This window comes from Odocoileus virginianus, chromosome 7 (assembly GCF_023699985.2).
Source record: "Odocoileus virginianus isolate 20LAN1187 ecotype Illinois chromosome 7, Ovbor_1.2, whole genome shotgun sequence".
In the NCBI taxonomy this organism is placed as follows: Eukaryota; Metazoa; Chordata; class Mammalia; order Artiodactyla; family Cervidae; genus Odocoileus; species Odocoileus virginianus.
In genome coordinates, this window is record NC_069680.1 from 53,665,336 (window position 1) to 53,687,054 (window position 21,719).

General features: G+C 37.4%; 1 protein-coding gene across 2 annotated transcripts in view; it reads left to right on the forward strand.

Moving 5' to 3' along the window:
* The window catches only part of REEP3 (receptor accessory protein 3), a 100,262-nt gene that overhangs the window by 40,802 nt on the left and 37,741 nt on the right, over positions 1-21,719 (forward strand). The window contains exon 2 of one of the 2 annotated variants that reach the window (XM_020895514.2): positions 8,972-9,044. The exons of the other annotated variant lie outside the window; for it this stretch is intronic. Within the exon in view, the coding sequence (XP_020751173.1) occupies positions 8,972-9,044 (73 nt within the window). The remainder of the gene's footprint in view (positions 1-8,971; positions 9,045-21,719) is intronic. 2 annotated transcript variants of the gene reach the window in all.

The following is a 21,719-nucleotide window of genomic DNA, read 5'->3' on the forward strand; positions in this document are numbered from 1 at the left end:
ACATAATTAGAATTTTTTTAATATTGGTCTTTAAAATGTTAAGATAATGTTGTAAAAGGTTGTAGAAAAACTAGAAAAGATAATGCCAAAATGTTAAGACTGGATCACTGTTAATAATTTTTAAAACTACATGATACATTCTCTGACATAAATCATACCAATGTTTTCTTAGGTCAGTCTCCCAAGGCACTAGAAATAAAAACAAAAATAAACAAATGGGACCTAATCAAGCTTACAAACTTTTGCACAGCAAAGGAAACCGTAAACAAAATGAAAAGACAACCTACAGACAGAGAAAATATTTGCAAACAGTGCAACAGACAAGCGCTTAATCTCCAAAATATAAAAACAGCTCCTGTAACTCAACAAAAAAACCAAACAACCCAATCAAAAAAATGGGCAGAAGACCTAAATAAACATTCCTCCAAAGAAGACATACGGATGGCCAATAGGCACATGAAAAGATGCTCAACATCACTAATTATTAGAGAAATGAAAATCAAAATCACACACCTGTCAGAATGGCCATCATTAAAAAGTCTACAAATAAGTGCTGGAAAGGGTGTGGAGAAAAGGGACCCGTCCTCCTACAATGCTGGTGGCAATATAAGTTGGTGCAGCCATGATGGAAGACAGTATGGAGGTTCCTCAGAAAGCTAAAAATAGAATTATCATATGATCCAGCAATCCCACTCCTGGGCATATACCCAGACAGAACTATAATTCAAAAAGATACATGCACCCCTATGTTCATAGCAGCAGTATTCACAATAGCCAAGACATGGAAACAACCTACATGTCCATCAAGACGAATGGATAAAGATGTAGTGCCTATATACAGTGGAATACTACTCAACCATAACAAAGAACAAAATAGCACCATTTGCAACAACATGGATGCAACTGGAGATTATCATACTAAGTGAAGTAAGTCAGAAAGAGAAAGACAGATACTATATGATATCACTTATATGTGGAATTTAAAACATGACACAAATGAACGCATCCAGGAAACAGAAACAGACTCACAGAGAACAAACTTGTGGCTGCCAGGAGGTAGGGGTGGAGGAAGGATGGACTGGGAGTTATAGGTTAGTAGATGCCAGCTTTTATATATATAATGGATAAACAAGATCCTGCTTTATAGCACAGTAAACTGTATTCAGTATCCTTGGATAAACCATAATGAAAAAGAATACATGTGTCTGTATAACTGAGTCATTTTGCTATACTACAGCAATTACAACACTGTAAATCAACTACAGTTAAAAAAACTAGCTGATAGAGGGATTTGCGTTAATAACACTATTCTATTTGTGTGTGACTTTATTTTTCATTTTTTTAATTATTTACTTTTGGCTGTGCCGGTGCTTTGTTTCTAGGTCTTTTCTCTAGTTGCGGCATGCGGGGGCTACTCCTCATTGCAGCGCCTGGGCTTCTCATCGTGGTGGCTTCTCTTGGTGTGGAGCCTGGACTCTAGGGCGTGCAGGCTTCAGCAGTCCTGACACGTGCTTCCTGGGCCCAGAGCACAGGCTTAGTCGTTGTGGCACACGAGCTTAGTTGCTCTGCGGCATGTGGAATCTTCTGGATTCAGGGATCAAACCCGTGTCTGCTGCATTGGCAGGCGGATTCTTTACCACTGAGCCACCAAGGAAGCCCTTTCAGTGTTTTTAAAAGAATGACAAGAGGAATAAAAAAGGAAGTTTAAATCCTTGGAATTAGTGCTTTGTAATTTGTTTAAATGTTAATTAAATTGATCAGTTTGTTATTAAAATATTATTGATGCATTTTTTAAAGTTTGAAAGACTTTGAGTGATATATCAGGCTTGTGAAAAGTTTAGTAAAAATCATAACAAATACATTTGTAAAAGAAAGATGGTTTATTCAGTCATGGAATTTCTTGGTGATTTTTATTGTCTTTTTTATGCTTTTGTATATCTTCCAAAAATTCTGCAATAAGTTCTTTTTTAGAATCTTAATCAGAAAAGTATTTAATCAATTTTTTATGAGTTGATGCTTAACTTTTATGCTTTGATGACATTAATTCTAGTATTGAGTGCACCCTTATTCATTACTTCTTAGATTGCCCTTTGAACATGTAATTTTCAAACAATTTTGGTGGAAGATGGATTGTGTCTTAACATCTGTCCAGAAGATAGCTATTTCAAGTATTTTTCATATATGAAAAATGATACAAGAACCGTCTTCACTACTGCATTCCCATAAATTTTATTTCCTTTTTTAAACAGTGTTTTTCAGCCTAGCCAGTGTTCATATAGGCAACTTTACCTTAACGGGAGGGAAGGGTATTATGAGTATTTTGGCAAAGTTTTCACCTCTTTAGGCAAAAATAAGATTAAGAGGAAATGAGCAACTATTTCTTCCTGCCTCTGTAACTGAAATGATATTCGTATTTGTAGGTCAAGTTTATTTGTAGTAAATACTCCCTTTATAAACTGTAAGTTTATCTTGTAGGTGGCCTTCTAAAATAAACTTTATTTGATTTTGTACACTATGTGCTCACGCTTTGGCTTTATGCCTGACCTCCCAGGTTGCAAACATCTACAGCAGAGCCCAATATTAAAGAAAATGAACCCAAAAATTAACTGAGAAAATATTACAATGTTAGTAATAAATTATCCAGTAATATTCTCATTGGAGCAATAATAAATTATAATATGAACAGTGGTGGTCTTTAAAAATTGTCCCACTATTCACTAAGACATTTAATCTTTCCCATGTTCCAAATGAAATCCATTATTGGTTTCTACTCTTTACAACATTTAGGTGTTAGGGACATAATATTTGTTCATTTGACTGGTTCTATTCAATACAGAGGTTAAAAAATAAAGGCAAAAACACCCGTATGCATAGCACCAACTAGCACCAAATCTTACTATATGTAAGAAAATTATTTTCGAAGTCAGTTATATATACATTAAGAATTCAAACAATCTAAAATAGAGTATGCTAAAGGAAAAATGACTAATGCTAACAAATTCTAAAATTCACAATAAAAGTAATTTAGAAGTCTATGGAAGAGGGTGGGATCTTGATGGGAAAAAGTTAATTTAGCCAGGAAAAAAAAATAGAAGAAAGAAAGGAGAGGGAGGGAGGGAGGGAGGGAGGGGAGGATAAGGAGGAAAGGAGACTTTGCAGGGAGGAAGCACACACTCCAGGACTGAAGCAGGAATACAAGAGGCATATGGAGGAAACCATGTTGGAACCGATGGTTTATATAAGGCAGTGGTTTTCCAAATTACTTTCTGATGAGCCCCCACATGGGCCGGTTGGCAAGCAGGTGAAGAGGCCAGCTACTAAAGTCTTTGGGAAAGGCAGTACAGCAGGTGTGTTAGGAAGACGGATCTGACCGTGGAGCCAGAGCTGTGCTGGGAAAACCATTGAGGAAGTCAGATGAGATGGCACAGGCCCAAATGTATCACTGGCCACTGGTATATAAATAAAAGACGGTGGATGCGTGGGTGCTCCCCAAGGAGAAACCCGAGTTACAGATTGAATGCGTGATATAGCAGGGGAAGGAGAAGTAAAAGATTCATACACTGATAGTGATGGAGAAGTTCATGTTGAATTTAAATCCAGCTACTAGTACTAGGTTGTATGAGAATATGGAAGATAACATGTTGATTGTGTCCCGGTTCTAAAAGGAACTACAAAGTAGACAGAAATGATTAACTTGAATCTGTAAACCTTTATTTGCGGTGGCTGACGGTGGGATTGCACCTTAGGTTGGCAGTGAGGATGAATACACAGCAGACCTGAGAGTTGTGTTCTCGTTTACACCTCAGGTGCTAAGTCAACTTTCTTCTTAGAAACCACTAAGCTGGAAATCCTCTGTGCCTCTTGTAAGGTTAGACTGAAAAGCCCGAGGCTCTGTGGCACAGCTCACAATCTCATAGCCGGAGTCTGGGAGTTGGCTTCTGGTGAGGTAGCATTCACAGGGTAGTATTATTAGATAACGGAGAGTGTTAATAATGTGACTTTCAGTTGGCGAGGATAAAATCCCGAGCAGGAGAAGACTTGTTACTCCTCAGACCTGGTGACATGAGCCCCAAACGCATGGTTCAGCTTTCTGAAGGATAAGTCGCCAGGGATTTATAGCCCATCCCCCCTCCCTCAGATAAACTACAAATGAACTAAAAATCTCTCTCTCTATCTCTCATATAAAGATATAAATATTCACTTGCTTTCAGTCTAAGAATGCATATTTAAATGCAAACACTTATTTGAAAGTCCTTAAATTAGTATGTGTTACAGGCTGAATTGTGTCCCTCTCCCAAAACTTGTATGTTGAAATCTTAACCTGCAGTATATCTCAGAATGTGGCTGTATTTGGAGATAAGATCTTTAAAGAGGCAAGTAAGCTAAAATGAGGTATTCAGAATGGGCTGTAATCCAATATGACTGATATTCTTACAAGAAGAAGAGATTAGGACACACACAGACCAAGGTATGACCACACGAGGACACAGTGAGAACCTGACCACCTACAATCTAAAGAGAAAGACCTCAGGAAAAAACTGAACTAGCCCACACCTTGACCTTGGACTTCCAGCCTTCAGAACTATGAGACGATAAACTTCTATTGTTTTAACCATCCAGTCTGTGGTATTTTGTTATGGCAGCCCTGGCAAATGTAATACATTATGTATTTGAACAAACTTCATAAACAAAAGCAAAAGATAATAACCTAGAAAGATATTGGCTAACATACAAAACACACAAAGAAGGGCCTTGGATCACCTACATTCCAGTAACAGTGAGCACACTTAGCACTCAGATTTTAAATACCAGACAGTCTTAAATACCGCTGTCCGATAAAAGAAACCAAGACTCCATGGAGAAGTGGTTGATTCTAGGAATGCAACAGGAATTATTACATGGTATGAGCCAGGTCCTTTTTTTTTTTTTTTTGGAGCCAGGTCCATTTTATAGTGCCAGAAAGTAATTAGTAATTGCTTAAAAAAAAAAAGTCCCTCCCAATTATAGAGGTAAATCGAAGGGACACCGGAATTAACTGAAAGATCTCCCACCGTTCAAAGGTTTTGAGTAACAGATTAAAACCTAAGAAGTGTAAAATAAACATACAAGTTCATATTGATGTAAATAAATTCTTGAATAAATGGCTGGGGAATAATAGACAAATCTCCATGCAGAAGAATTCCAAATAATTTATATAGCGACTCCACCCTCATGGAGATAGAGGTCAGCTCCTCACTGGAGCATGGCCCGTGGTAGTGACGTCCTTCTCAAGACCGCAGCATGGAAAGCAGGCTGGGGCGGGGGAGTAACCTTACAAGGGCAGGTCGAACAGACGCCACTTCAGCCTGGTGTTCAGGCTTGACATCAACAGTGACAAGCCGTGCTAATAGTATGTGCCCTTGATATGATATGATGTGATGGGACTGTGCTTCTGTGATTTTCCTCACCAAAACCCATACCGTACCTAATCATAAGAGAAACATCAGACAGATGCTGGTAGAGCAGTTTCCTATAGTGTTCAGCTCAGTTCAGTCGCTCAGTCGTGTCCGACTCTTCGCGACCCCATGGATTGCAGCACACCAGGCCTCCCTGTCCATCTGCCTGTCCATCACCAACTCCCGGAGTCTACTCAAACTCATGTCCATTGAGTTGGTGATGCCATCCAGCCATCTCATTCTCTGTCATCCTCTGTCATCCTCTTCTCCTCTCACCCTCAATCTTTCCCAGCGTCAGGGTCTTTTCAAATGAGTCAGCTCTTCACATCAGATGGCCAAAGTATTGGAGTTTCAGCTTCAGCATCAGTCCTTCCAATGAGCACCCAGGACTGATCTCCTTTAGGAAGGACTGGTTGGATCTCCCTGCAGTCCAAGGGACTCTCAAGACTCTTCTCCAACACCACAGTTCAAAAGCATCAGTTCTTCGGTGCTCAGCTTTCTTCACAGTCCAACTCTCACATCCATATATGACCACTGGAAAAACCATAGCCTTGACTAGATGGACATTTGTTGGCAAATGTCTCTGCTTTTTAATATGCTGTCTAGGTTCATCATAACTTTCCTTCCAAGAAGTAAGCGTCTTTTTAATTTCATGGCTGCAGTCACCATCTGCAGTGGTATTGGAACCAAAAAAGAGTCTGCCACTGTTTCCCCAATCTATTTGCCATGAAGTGATGGGACCGGATGCCATGATCTTAGTTTTCTGAATGTTGAGCTTTAAGCCAACTTTTTCACTCTCCTCTTTCACTTTCATCAAGAAGCTCTTTAGTTCTTCGCTTTCTGCCATAAGGGTGGTGTCATCTGCATATCTGAGGTTATTGATATTTCTCCCGGCAGTCTTGATTCCAGCTTGTGCTTCATCTAGCCCAGTGTTTCTCATGATATACTGTGAGATACATATAAGTTAAATAAGCAGGGTGACAGTATACAGCCTTGATGTACTCCTTTTCCTATTTGGAACCAGTCTGTTCTGTGTCCAATTCTAACTTGCTTCCTGACCTGCATACAGATTTCTGAAGAGGCAGGTCAGGTGGTCTGGTATTCCTACAGTGTAGTTGATTTATATTCCTCAAAACTGTCCAGATCGTTTCCCAAGGAGTCTGAGAAACTGTTGCAGCCAAGAGTCCTAAGAAGGGAAGACAGCATGTAAATATGCTATCTTTAATGGGATCCTGGGACAGAAAAAGGATGCTAAGTAAAAACTGTAAGAAATCTGAATAAAGTATGGACTTTGTGAAAATCACTCAGTCATGTCTGACTCTTCGCAACACAGTGCACTGTAGCCTGTGGACAAGCTCCTCTGTCCATGAAATTCTCCAGGCAAGAGTAATGGAGTGGGTTACCATGCCCTTCTCCAGGGGATCTTCCCAACCCAGAGGTCAAACCCAGGTCTCCCACATTGCAGGCAGATTCTTTACCATCTGAACCACCAGGGAAGCCTGGACTTTAGTTCATAATATAGTTTAAATGATTTATTAATTATGACAGATATACCATACTCATACAAGGTAGTGTTAATAGGACTCAGTGGGAACTATTGGGAACTATCTATACTATCTTCCCAATTTTTCTGTAAAAATAAAACTATTCTAGAACTCTTTTTAAAAAATAAACCAAAACAGGAAAGTAGACAACAGAATATCATACACTTCATGTATCGGAAAAACAGTAAATACTTGGAAAAAAAACTCATACTTGAACTACTAAAACATATGAGATGATTATTTTTCTCTTATTTAGCTGGCAAACTTTTAAAAAAAATCATGATGCACACGATTGGCAATGTATAGGAATGTAAAGTAGAACTCCTTCTCTGCAGGGCATATTTGGTAACAGGCAAAAATGTCTATACTCTATGAAGCAACATCACAATTAAGAAGTGAATATCAGTGTGCACAGAAATTTTTTTTGTATTATGTGCAATAGTGCGAAGACATCTGGTACAAACTGCTCAAGCTAATATGGGATGCACTTCCTCTAAGTTTCCACACCCCACCTGGGAACTTATTGGAAAAAAAATTTTTTAATGACTGGTCAACCTATAGCTGTGATCCAAGGATAAGAAAAATGGCCTGAAAATATTAGCTCTTTATTGGCATAGGATAGGAAAGTGGACTGAAGTTCCCTTATGTCCAAGACTTTCTCCTATAATCAACATCCTGGGGCTGATCAAACTAAGACCCCTACTTCCACAGAGGGACAATCCGTGCTGGGACCAATCTGCCCTTGTTATCAGGGCCAATTTGAGCACTATCTGGTCTAAATTTTGGCTATGAAACTATGACCATGGGAAAATATGATTTTTGACTGTGGTCACAGTATTCTTTAGACTCCAGAGAAAGTTTGAAGAAAATTCCTTTTTAGACTTCTTGCCCTGAGGAACTAACTCCTCCTGTACCTTAAGAGAGGCTTCCCAAATGGCGCTAGTGGTAATGAACTTGCCTGGCAATGCAGGAGACATTGGAGACGCTGGTTCGATCCCTAGGTTGGGAAGATTCCCTGGAGGAGGGCATGGCAACCCACTCCAGTAGTCTTGCCTGGAGAATCCCCATGGACAGAGGAGCCTGGCAGGCTACAGTCCATGGGGTCACAAAGAGTCGGACATGACTGAGCGACTAAATACAGCACAATAGCAGAAATCTGGAAATTAACCAAAAGCCTATAAATACGGGACTGTTTTAAACCATGCAGATATCATTGTGGAATGTAGTGAAGATATCAATACTGTAGACTAATATTTGAAGAGAAAAATTCCATGATGTGTTATGTGAAAATGCCAGTGTGTACTGTGTCATGTCATTTCTGTGTCTATATATGTGTATATACACACACACATTCCTTGGATCTGGAATTTGGTGAAATAATTTAATGCTATCTGTTAGAACTAAATCCTGTTAGTAATTGTCATTTTATAAATGCTTTATGTTATTTTAATATATAATAAATATATCAAGTATTGTTTCATAGCACTGTCATAATTAGAAATCAGAGTGAAGGACCACTTTTTCCATTATCACAAATTGTGTGTGTGTATGCAAACATTATGTCTGTTTTAGTTTTGCATCCCATGGATAAAAAATGAGATTTGCATACACTAAAGTGTTGCCTGTGGTAATTTCTGACTCATAGTCTGAGGACAATTTTTATTTTACTTTCTGCAATTTTGTACATTTTCCAAAATGTTCAGGGATCCACAGAATATTTCTTGTGGAATAAAAGATTTTAAATGGCCATTTTTAAAATAAATCTTTTGTTCCTATAAACCTGTGTAAAATATTGAAACTATCCTTTTGTTTTCAAAAAATATTTTTTTACTTTGCTTTTCTGAGTGGCTTTAGTTTATACACCAAGTTTTTGTACATTCACACTGTCATATGTTTTTCATGTACTAGCTACTTTTCTATTAGGTGAAATTTTCATGAGCTATTAAAACCATTGTTATGTTTGATTTGTCCTCTTGCACTTTTTGCTTTTAGGTTGGTGTTTGGAATGCTTTATCCTGCATATTATTCATACAAAGCTGTGAAAACGAAAAACGTGAAGGAATATGTAAGTATAGTTTTGTGAGTGATCAATTCTAGTTGAATGTTTCCACTGTATACAATACTAGAAAAACATTATTTTAGAAACAGCTGGAATAATGTTTTGGGTTAAAAATGTTATATAAATGTAATGAAGTTCATCTTTTTTTAAAACTAATTTTGAATATAATTCCAAAGTGGAATTTCAAAAATAATTTGCTGTCAGTTGGCATTTAAACAAGTATGATTTCCAAATGAGTCATTGGATCTCTATTCAACCTCCAGTAAAATAAGAGGTTGGGAAATTGCCTTTCAGTCTTATAAATGTATAGGTTTACCTGGAATAGCTCTATAGTCCCAAAATCTTTTCCTTTCTTCATAGGCATTTTGTCACCTTCTACCTGATTAAATATATAGATACCTTACGACTACTGACAATTACATTCTTTTTTTCTTCTTGAATCATACTATGTTGTAATGATTCCCTCTTCAGTCATCAGTCTTTCTTTTTCACTTTCCTCTTCCTCATCTCTTAGCTGTTGGTTTGTTTTTTTTTTTTACTTTCACTAATTTTTAAATGTTTATTATAATAAACTCTTCAAATATTGTTTTATGGTGCTGGCATACTTTAGTTTTTAGATACAAGCACTTTTCTTCAGTTAACAGTGCTTCTCAAGCTACTTGTGATACAGGACCACTTTGGGTTTTGGGTTTTTTTTTTTAATAATTTCCATTATGTCATAGGCCAGTACTTTTTAAAATAAATTTTAAAACTAATCACTATAAAAATGAAGTCAAACTCCAAAAACATACAAAATACTGCCCAAACTTTTATTATTAGACGTAGTAGATCTGAAATTATTGTCAATTTTATACTTAAAGCAAAACAGTAACACTCTACAACCTTGCACTAGTCCACAGACAACACTTTGCCTTATGGTGTCATATTTTAATTGGAATTCTGTTTTGAAAGATAAAAATAAGACTTGCTCTTCATTTCTAAACACCACAAAAGTGTAAGCTGGAAGTATACAACTTGCTACTAATTAATTGTACTGGCCAATACAGTCCTCATTTGAAAAGTTTATGATAGTGTTATTAATGAGATTTTTTTTTTTTTCTGAATCTACTTAATTTGTGTATTTGAAGTACAGGGTGATATGTTCCTCAACTCTGGGTCCATCTTACCTGTGAAGTATTATAAACCAAGGATAAACAATAACTGGTATATCTGAGTGTCTCTGTGTACATATCTGTGCCTGAAGTATTCTCACTCCCAAATGTACAATGTTTTTGTTGGAAAAAAAATTACAAATTGAAAATGAAGTTCTCTGCCCATGAGGGCATATCTTGAGTTCTTAAATTCCAGCAACTCTAGAAGCCTTGAGTGGGTACAAAGCATATAGTACTCCATCATTGGAAGACTCACCCATAACAGATGTTTCAAATGGTATAGAAACATATTACCAGACCATTTTAACCAACGTTGATTGAGGTCCAATTGCCATATAGTAACACACTCATTTTAAGTGTACAGAATTTTGGCAAATCCATATACCTGTATAACCATCATGACAATCAAGAAAAATAACACTTCTATCACCCAAAAAATGTTCCCTCTTGCCCTTTTCCCAGGTCCCACTCCAGGCCCAAGTAAACACTTTGTTAGTATGTATTCCTTCTGCCTGTTGTAGGACTTCACATAAATGGATTCATATGGCATGTAATCCTGTGTGTCTGACTTATTCCACTTTGGCATGTTTTAAAGACTAAACCAAGTAGCTCTGTGTTTCCAGAGCTGTTTGTGAGTAGTGTTCCATTGTATGGGTGAAGGTCAACATCATATATTATTCATTCATCTGTTGGTAGAAATTTGGGTTTCCAGTTTTGGCTGTTATGAATAAAACAGTTATCAGCATTTGTAAAAAAAAAAAAAAAATGAAAATGAAGTTCTAATAATATGAGGATCTTGTCAGCAGGCACACAAATGCCATCCGCTAAATAAAAGATAAATAAAAAGATAAAATTTTGGAAAAGGAAATATAAAAGTATGTATGTGTTAGTCGCTCAGTTGTGTCTAACTCTTTGCAACCCCATGGACTATAGCCCTCCAGGCTCCTCTGTTCATGGAATTCTCCAGGCAAAAATACTGGAGTGAGTTGCCACTTCCTTCTCCAGGGGATGTTCTCAACCCAGAGACTGAACCCAGGTCACCTGCATTGCAAGAAGATTCTTTACCATCTGAGCTACTAGGGAAACCCATAAAAGTATAACAGATTACAATGAAAAGAGGCCCTTCGTGTGTAAATTAATGATAGAAGGACAGAAAAAACAGTATTATTCAAGGATTGACCTAAGAACCATTATGAGAGTATTATTACATTTCTTACTATGCATCAATTTAACTTTGTTAATGTTTTTAAGGACTTAAAAACATAGATTTGTGTTTTATTCCCTTAGTACAACACTCAAAATTTTACTACTGCATTATTCTATAAATTTGGTGTTAGTAAGAATGGTCTAATCCTCAAAGTTTAGTTCTGCTTCATAAGTTAAAGTAATTTAACCGATGGAAGAGAATCCATTAACATTCTTATTCAAACCATTGGAAAAACTTTGATTTGACATGCGCTTGTATGTTTATATATACACACATACCTACATACATACATATTTGGCTATATACTTCGCATATTGCCTTGCACATCTTTTTAGAAATTAACTCATAAAACAAAGAAAGAATTATCTGTACATAATTTTGCTGCAGTATTACGACTCTGAAACAAGGGCTTTAGCCATCCCTTTGGGAATATCAGAATCATGAGTAATTGAAGGGAAACTGGGGAAGCAAAAAGGCAGGTGGCTGGAGTTGTTTTGATAATTACATGGTAATCAAATCTGCTTCACAAATTACGCAAGAGCTAGAGTGAAACGGAAGAACAGTCAGGCCCCAAAAGAAGAAAGGCAGGAATCTGCTTTTGACACAGAAGTATGATACTACCCTAAGACCTCCTGGGGACCAAACTGTCTGCCATCAAGTCTGCTGAAGAGACTAAGCAGAGATATCATACTAGAAAAATAACATCTTAACGATTACATAATTTCTACCAATTTCAAAATACTTTTATGTATTATTATTTCCAGTTGCTACTATATATTTCAGTTGCCACACATTTACTGGCTTAAACCAAAGCAAATGTATTCTCTTCCAGTCTCAGAAGTCAGAAATCTGAAATGGATCCACAGGCCTCATTCATTTGGGAAACTCTAGGGGAAAATCAGTTTCCTTACCTTTGCTAGCTTCTACAGGCAGCCCACACTCCTTGGCTTACGGCTGCATTCCCCCAGCTTCAAAGCCAGGAACATTAGACTGAGACCTCCTCAAGCTGCTATCCCTCTGGTTCTCCTGAGCTAAAAGAAGGGTCAGAAGTCCTCTTCCCCTAATAAAGACTCTCGTGACTACATTGGACTCACCTGAGTAATCCAGGCTCCTCGCCCCATCTGAGGGTCAGCTGATTAGCCACCTGCATTCCATGTGCAGTGTGATTTCTCCTCTAACACGCAACCTGACATATTCACAGGTTCCAGGGGTTGAGACAGGGCCATCTTTGGAGGAGGGAGACGTTATTCTTCTGCCTAATACAATATCTCAGTGGCCCTCACTCCAATTCCATAAAGTAGTAAGGAATATTGGAATATTACAGGCTCTGTGAAGTGAATTAACTTGCCCAGGGTCACGTGAATCATTAATGCAGGAAAGGTATCAGATTAGAAAATAAATGAGGATTTTTCTCACTTGAAAAGCAAAAAAGTTGAAACAGCTTTCACCACCAACCAGCGAATATGCCTGTGATTAATTCCAAGGTGGATCTTCCGAGACCCCAGTTATATGGATATTTTCCAAGAAGAGCCGTGAAACAGCTTAACCAGTATGAGGGCAGGACCCATAAGCATCTAAACCAACTGTAATCAAAATGGTTAAAGCTAAAATGAGAAGTTTTTGAAAGTTCTAGATGGTCTTGGCAGTTCTTTAAATATTTCCAGCCTAAATTTACTTGTGACAAAAATTTTGAGTATCGTTTTCTTAGCGAGCCTCACCTAAACTTAAGTCATCTGGTTTTACCCCTGATTTATAGCAATTTTATCAAAACTCTGTTCTCACAAAGTTTTCTTGTAATCCCATCCAAATTTGTTTTCTATCTGGTAGTTTCTTAATAGAAGTAACTTTCTTAAAATTTCCCTGTTATATTCTTAATAACCTTTTATACTATCTGTATTGTATTTTTGGTGTGTGTTTGTTTTCCCCACCAGATAAGCTCCAAAGAGAGTTTTGTTGGTTTGTTAATTGTTATATTCCTATACCTAGAACAGTACATGTTACATAGTAGGTACTCAACATTTTTTTAATGAATAAAGAAGGAAGAAGAGTTGACTTCTAAGTGTATAACAGATATTATATAGTATTTACAAGAACATGTCCCTTTCTTCAGTGGATGGGTCTAGTTTCTCAGCTTTGATTCTACTCTTTAGGGATACATAGACCAGTCTGACTTATCCCTAAGTCCAGTTATTCTGTGATGTTTGGTTAATACCTAAATTCTACTGATATCTTCTACTTCAAAATTATTCTCAGAAAGCAAACATTTTTGGTTAATTTACTTCTTCCCACCCTAACTGCTACCATTGCCTTTAAGCCTGCAAATATTGTAGACTGCACCTGATAAAACAGATGCTGTATTCAAATCAAAACAAATGAAAAGTGCTATGTATTTTGGCAACCTTCCTTTCTTCCTTTGCCTATTTTTAAAATGGAGCTTTCCTAGGATATAATTTCCTGTATACTGTGGCAGCTATGGCCTACTTAAAGTCTTTCAGTCTTGCAGTAATTGAAATGTAAACTTACTGAAGAACTAGTATGGTTTTGCAATTTTTTTCAAGCCTAGACCATCTCACGACTTGAAAATAGAGTGTTTACTTCCAAGTTGTGTATAATTGCTGTAGCTTTTCTAGGAAACCAGTGTTCTTATTCTAAGAATGTTGGGGAAAGTGGCAATGAAAAGACTGGGTCACAGTACTTAGAGATCACAGACATTTGGTCCTGAGATTTACTGTGAGCAAGAACAAAGAACGGGAAAAACTCTGGGAGGTGACTTTCTGAAAGGCCCTCTAAACCCTGTTGACTTAGTTTTTGAAAGTGACCTAATTTTTGACTGAATATTTGGGTGATATGAAGGTGAACAAATATGCCACATGCTTGTCATTTGGTAAAATCTTAAGTTGCCTACTACTAGTTCTGTCTGTCAGAAATTTGTCTGCCAGTTATAAAGGGGAAAAATGTAGTAAAGAAACTTTATTGTCAAATGTGTCCCCCAGGCATCTTTTCATATTTTGGATTAAAAACACTCATTTGATTGAAGGGTTTTCATAATTTGAGAAGTATGAAAATTTAACAAATTAAAGGGATTTTTAAATTTTTTATCTATTTTTAATTGAAGGATAATTGTTTTAAAATATTATGTTGGTTTCTGCAATACATCAAAAACGGGGATTTTTTTTTTTTTTAATTTTTTGAAAATTAGTTTTGTCAGGCTTCGTTCCTATTTATTTTTTATTCTGATCTACTTTTAATTTACTTTTTGAAAAAAATTTTACTTTTGGTTTTTATCAAAGCTTTACTTATTTATAATTTTAAAATCAAACAGTTGTTCAAGGCTTATTATGTAAAACAACAGTTCCCCACCTTCCTCATCCCTGTTTCTAACTTTCGAGGAAACTACTTTCAATTCTTTTATCCAAATCCGTTAGTATTTATTTATACATCTAAATACATGCCTGTATTGCTGTTTCTTAATTTTTCAGATGTATCTCATCAGTTGACTTCCTTCTGTTAAAGATGATTTGTTAGTTACCCAATGTCACTGTATACTTGCATAATTTCCCTATAGCCTTCCACTGTCACTAGAATGTAGACTTCCCTTGTGGCTCAGACAGTAAAGCGTCTGCCTGCAATGCCAGAGACCCGGGTTCAATCCCTGGCTCAGGAAGATCCCCTGGAAAATGAAATGGCAACCCACTCCTGTACTTTTGCCTGGAAAAGCCCATGGACAAAGGAGCCTGGTAGGCTACAGTCCATAGGGTCGCAAAGAGTCGGACACAACTGAGCGACTTCACTTTCACTTATCATTAGAATGTAATTTGAGTTGGATCAGTATTCAGTATTTATGTTATTGAGGCTAAATGAGAAAAAAACAATAGAGTCTAGAGATAAAGAACGAGGCTGCTTGGCTTATCATCTTGGCCCTGTGCCTTACTAGCTGTATCTTTGAACAGGTTATTTTTTGGCCACACTTTCCTTATCTGGAAAAAAAAGTACAGTGGTGGTACTTGCCTCCTCTGGTGGTTGTGAGGATTATATGAGTTAATGCAACAAAGCATTTAAATCAGTACCTGTTATATAAGGTTTTTCACCATAGAAACACCATTTGCATCTGATGTCTACAGTATCCTACCATGACCATTCTTTTTCTTCACAGTAATTTTTTATTCATTATCTTGTTTTTCTGTTTTGTTTTGTTCACTTATTTGGCATTTTCTGTTCTCTTTGCTTATTTAGACCCACATTCTGACAGATGTGTGAATTCCCTCTTGGTGTATTCTCATCCGTTAGATAGTCCAGACTGACTCTTAGATCCTCAGATTTCTTAATCTCATGTTTTCCTCTTTCTTCTCATTTTGATGCATGCCTTTCTTCCTGAGAAGGCTTTTTGAGAGGTAGGTTTTTTTTTTTTGAGAGGGTAGGCTGAAAGTATTTTCCTTCAGAATTTTGTCTTTAAACTTCCTGTGTTGCTGTGCAGCCATCTGACACATTTGGCATTTGGCATCTTACCTGCTTGTGGGAATCTTCTGTGTCCCCATTGTTTCAAATTTTCAAGATGACGTGCCTTGGTGTAAGCCAGTTACAATCAATTTTGCTAAACCTTCAGTCATCCCTTTTAATCCAAGAATGCTTTGTCCTTCAACTCTGGCAATTTGTTTAAAATTATTTCTTTAAGGATTTTCTCTACTTCATTTTCACTAATTGTTTTATCTGATACTGCTACTGCTAAGTCGCTTTAGTCATGTCTGATTCTGTGCAACCTCTTCTCTGGGATTCTCCGGGCAAGAACACTGGAGTGGGTTGCCATTTCCTTCTCCAATGCATGAAAGTGAAAGTGAAGTCTCTCAGTCATGTCCAACTCTTCGCGACCGCATGGACTGCAGCCTACCAGGCTCCTCCGTCCATGGGATTTTCCAGGCAAGAGGACTGGAGTGGGGTGCCATTGTTTTATCTGAGGTTCCTTTTATTCAGTTAGAAAGCCACTTGGACTGATTCTCTAATTTTCTAATCTTTTTTCTTCTCTTTCCCAACTCTTTGTGTGTGTGTGTGCTGTATTTTATGGTAGAGTTCCTCAATCTTGTCTTCTCTTCTGTGTTTAATTTCCAAGGGTTTCTTTTATTCTCTGAATGTTCCTTTTTTGATAGCGTCCTATTCTGACTTTGTTTAAAATAGCTTCCCTTTTGTCTCAGGATATGAATGATAGCTCTTTAGACATGTTCTTTCTACATTTCGGTCTCTGTTTTTCATGTATGATTTTTTCAAAAGTTAGGTGATCCTCAGTTCTCTACTCATATTTGAATATTATAATGAAAAGCTGATTCAAAGTCCTGAACCCATGAAGAGGCTTGCTGAATGTAATCTTCACTACAAGGTGATTTAACTAGGCAATTTTATTTGTTCCTAAGACTGCCATAAGGAAGTGCCACAAACTGAGTGTCTTAAAACAATAGCATTTTATTGCCTCGCTGTTCTGGGGCCAAGATGTGGGCAGGGCCACTTTCCCTCTGAAACCTGTTGACGAGAACCCTTTCTTGCCTGTTTCTAGCTTCCAGTGGTTGGCTAGAAGCAGTCCTTAGCGATTCTTACCTTTCAGGGGCAGCACTTCAGTCTCTGCCTCTGTTATCCCATGATGCTCTCCCGCTGTGTCTTTGAGTCTCTTTTTTTTCTCCTTTTAAAGACACCAGTCACATTGGATTAAGGGCTCACCATACCCCAAGATGACCTCATCCTGACTAATTATATCTTCAGTGACCCTGTTTCCAAGTGGGGTCACATTCTGAGGGTTAGAACTTGGTAGTAGCCTTGCCTGGCTGCTGTAACAAAATGCCACACAATGAACCGCTCAGGCCACATAAAGATTTTTCTCACAGTTCTGTGGGCTGCAAGTTCAAGATGAAGGTGCCATTAGCGTTGGTTTTGGGGGAGGCCTCTTTGTAGCTTATAGACATTCTATCTGTGTCCTCGTATGACCTCTTCTCTCTGCATGCAGGGAGAGAGATTTCTCTAGGATCTCTTACTCTTCTTATGAAGTGGGGTCCCATCCACTTATTGAAGTGGAGCCCCATCCTTTGAAGTGGGGCCTCATCCTTATGACCTTTTTCATCTTCATCACCTCCTTAAAGTTTCCATCTCCAAATACCATTACTCTGGGGTTTAGTTAGCGCTTCAGCTTGCAAATTTTAGGGGAACACAGTCTATAACAGACCTCAGCATATCTTTCTGGGGGACACATCTCAACCCATCACAGTCGTTTCCTCAGAAAATTATCAGTGTCTATATCTTCAGGTGTTTTCTTTTGTGCCAGGCAGATTCTTCACAGAGAAGACTCTTCCAGTCTGAAAGGCACTTGGTTGCTGGCATTCTGGTGGGAAAATAAGGATTGGGGCCCTCAAATACTCAATTTATAATCTGCTACTTAATCCCTGTTGGCCTTACTCAACTGCACCAGAGATTTGCAAATCCAACAATCACTGTTCCCAGAGAATAAGCCTCAGGGGGAGGGAAGGCTAGAGTGGGAGGTCATCCAAGGATCTACCTGCTCCTCAGTGTCCCTGCAGCCATCCTTCGTCTGCCCTGCTCCTCACGGTATCCCCACAGCGATCCTCCATTTGTCATTTTTTGGCCAAGAATTGTGTTACCAAGTTTTTAACCTTTTGGAAGCTCTTCAGTGTAAACTTGGGTTGCTTCTCACCTTTTCCCACTGTCCACTCCCCAGTTTTCTCAGCTCTTCAGGTTCAGTTACTACTCATCCATTTCTTTCCTGGGTCCAAAAATGTTGACGCTCTCTTCTGTATTCTTCCTGACTTAAGTCTTTCTGAAAAATCACTTTACTGTTACTTTAATGACATTTGTAAAGGGGATACAATTAAGTGTGTACATTCTGGGATCACAAAGAGTTGGACACAACTGAGTGACTAAGCGCACACACACACACATTCATTCTACTGTGTTTACCCATATTTCCAAATTGACTTTAGGAGTGGGATACTACTTGTGGTTGATTTATATTGTCATATCAAATAATACTTGTTTTGCCATTAGCATTGGTTTCCTAAATGTGTTCACATAGGAGATAGGTTTGAAATAGTAATACATATTATTTTTTTCAATCCTTAACAATTTTAAAATTAATTTTAGCTGACATGCAATGAATACACATGTATCTTGTCTTGAGATAGTTGTTCACAAATCAAGTTGTGATAAAATCAGTTTCTGTTTGGGACAGTTAAAAAGAATCACTTGGGATAGTTCATTATTTTTTTAATATTAGATTTTTTATTTCAGCTGTTTGGGTATGGATTTTAATATTCTACCATTTACCTTTTTAATGTAAATTAATTTTTTTAATTGGAGGATAATTTCTTTACAATATTGTGTTGGTCATTATTCTTTAATGAAGTAAATCCGCCTTTATTTACTTAAAGTAGGTGATGAGTATGCTTTGTAAACTTAATTTTTTGTGTTGGGATTACTTATTTTATATATAATGCATATTAGTATGTAATTTAACTGCCTAAAGTAATTGATCCTGTTGTAATCATCAAGTGACATACTCTTTCTTATGTCTTCTGAAAATAATTTCTTCAGGATCATTACAGTGTATCCTCTTTAGGAAACAGGTGTTAAATTTAAATTAAGATTTATATTATCGGGGTTAAATAAAAGCCTAACACAATTCCTTCTAAACTTTAAAAATGTAGATAATTCCTGATGGTCCAGTGGTTAGGACTCTGGACTTCCATTGCAAGGGGCATGGGCATGGGCATGATCTTAGGCCAAAAAAAAGAAAAGGCAGCTAAAATATAATAATGTGAATTAGAGTACTCCTTGACCTTTACAAAGTAAAATGAAAGCATTCCCACAATTTTCACGCTAAGATGGAGCTAGCAACCACAGCTGTCCAATGCAAATGCTTCATAAAACATACACAAAGAAAAAAATTCTCCCAGTAACATTTAAACCTAAGAGGCTAAGTCAGGCTTTTGCTAATATCTAGGAAGAATTTTACCAACTGTAGTGCCAATGGAAATAGATTTTAAAAATCAGGGACAGAAACTGTTGTTTCCATTAAAGGAAATGTTGTTAAATAGTAAATTGGAGGGAGGCCTAGCCACCTCCACCCTAATCCCTAGTGATGGAACAGCTTAAAATCATAAAAGCTACAGCAACCAAAAACACCAAAAAACTCAGCTGCCCCCAACCTCCCTGCTGCAGGGAAACCATGTTCAGAAGCAGCCAGTTCTGCCTCCCCCATATCTGTTCACAAACCATAGCCTCACTCCTAGAAAACCCCCCAATAAGTTCCAAAAGGGAGAAGTAATAATTGAGTACACGAGAAATTCAAAAGTACAGTACTAGGCAAATTCAAAAGTAAAAATGACAGTAATATATTTATTACAATTTATATTCTTAAATATTAACAGTCTCGAATGCAACAGTGTAAACACTTTTATTTTGAACAACCAGGAAAAAAAATGAAGCGTTCAATTCACAGACTAACAAAAATATCAGAATTAAAGCAATCTGTAAATAGGATAAATAAGGCAATAAAAATGCAGAAGTAAAATAAAAACAAAATCAAGAGAATTACAATATTTCTAAGAGTTGTTTCCTTGAGTAAATCTAACAAAAGGTGAAGAGGAGAGTAGAAAAAGAATTGACAAAATAAATAGGACAGGGTTTAAGTGACAGAAAATTAAAGAATGGGGGGCTTTAAATGAATGCCTAACATAGTTCTTCCTATAATTTTAGAGTAAATTTTTTTATTTAAAGATGGAATGTTTTCTAATAATGTAAGACATACCTGAAAAAGTGAAAAAAAAAGTGGTAATAGCTCAGTCGTGTCCAACTCTTTGCAACCCCATGGAGTGTAGCCTGCCAGGCTTCTCTGTCCATGGGATTCTCCAGGCAAGAATAGTAGAGTGGGTTGCCATTCCCTGCTCCAAGGGGATCTTCCCAACCCAGGGATCGAACCCATATCTCCTGCGTTACAAGCAGATGATTTACCACTGAGCCACCAGGGAAGCCCTGGTCTTTCCTTTTCCTTCTTAGCTAGAGTTTATATTATTTAAGCAGAGAGGTTTCCTCTTTTACAGAATACCAGGATCTACCTTTGGAGTGTTCACATATGTACATCATCTTTCCATTATGTAACTTCAGTAATATAGTGCTTCACCAGCTACAGCTATAACCATCATATTGTCAGCCAGATTGCCATCACGCTGTGAAAGGTCCTCCTAAAAATATAAAAGCTAGAGCTGTTCCTGAAGACTTTAGCTAAGTAAGAAAAATAAAATCTGTCAGAAAACCTCATGTAATTTTAAAAGCTCACAAGTGGTATGTTACTTCAGAAATATAATAGATTGTAAAAAGATTGAAGATTTTTAATAACTATATTATATAGACTGATCACTCTTCTTAAACCACAGATTCAAACTCTGCAGGTAAAATTGAAAATTCATCAAAAGGTGTTGAAAAGTCACGGAAATAGATGGAGTTAAGTAATTTTATTTGAAAATATTATATTAACTTTCAAAGGTTTCCAACAGCATCTTTTAAATGAAGGTTTAACACTTCAGTGTTATTGCATTATATTCTTCTTTAAAAGATTGTCAGAATAAATTATTAGAGCCAACTGGGGACGTTTTTGCCAATGACGTGATGTTTGAATATAATTTCAACCTGCCCGTCAATGTTCTTACTTTCTCTGTAGGAAGCAGGTTTAGACATACTCTTAGGGAGAAAAATCTAAGGGCACTTCCACCTTGGGCAGGGAGAGGGTTTCCATCCAGTGGTCTGTGTCCAGATAGCTCTGGACTCTAGAATGGGACATCCTGCATGGGACTTCTGGGCAGAAGAGACTATAGGCTGCCCTACCCTGGGTAGTTGACTCAAAGCTTTTGTCTTTTCAACTGATAGCCATAAACAGTGCCTCTGAGAAGTGGGCTAACGACTCAGTTCCTTCTATTTTTTGAGGTTCTTTTTTTTAAAAAATGATGATGTGTCTAAACAGTGTTATGAAAACAAGGGTGTATTTTAATTGTTTATAGTGAACAAATTCTCAAACTGAGTTCATCTTGCTTCCAAACCCAAGGCTGTTTTTACATTTTCTTCATGAATGATACCACCTCCTTCTAAATGGTATTTTCAGAAAAAACACAGGGCACCTCCCACTGCAGTCCTTGTCACACTTTGAGGAACACTGGAATCTCCCTGGGATCTTGTTTAAAATGCAGGTTCTAATTAAGTAGTTCTGGCCTGGGCTTGAGATTCTGCGTTTCCAGCAGGTGCCCAGATGATGCCAGTGCTGCAGGTCTGCACACCACA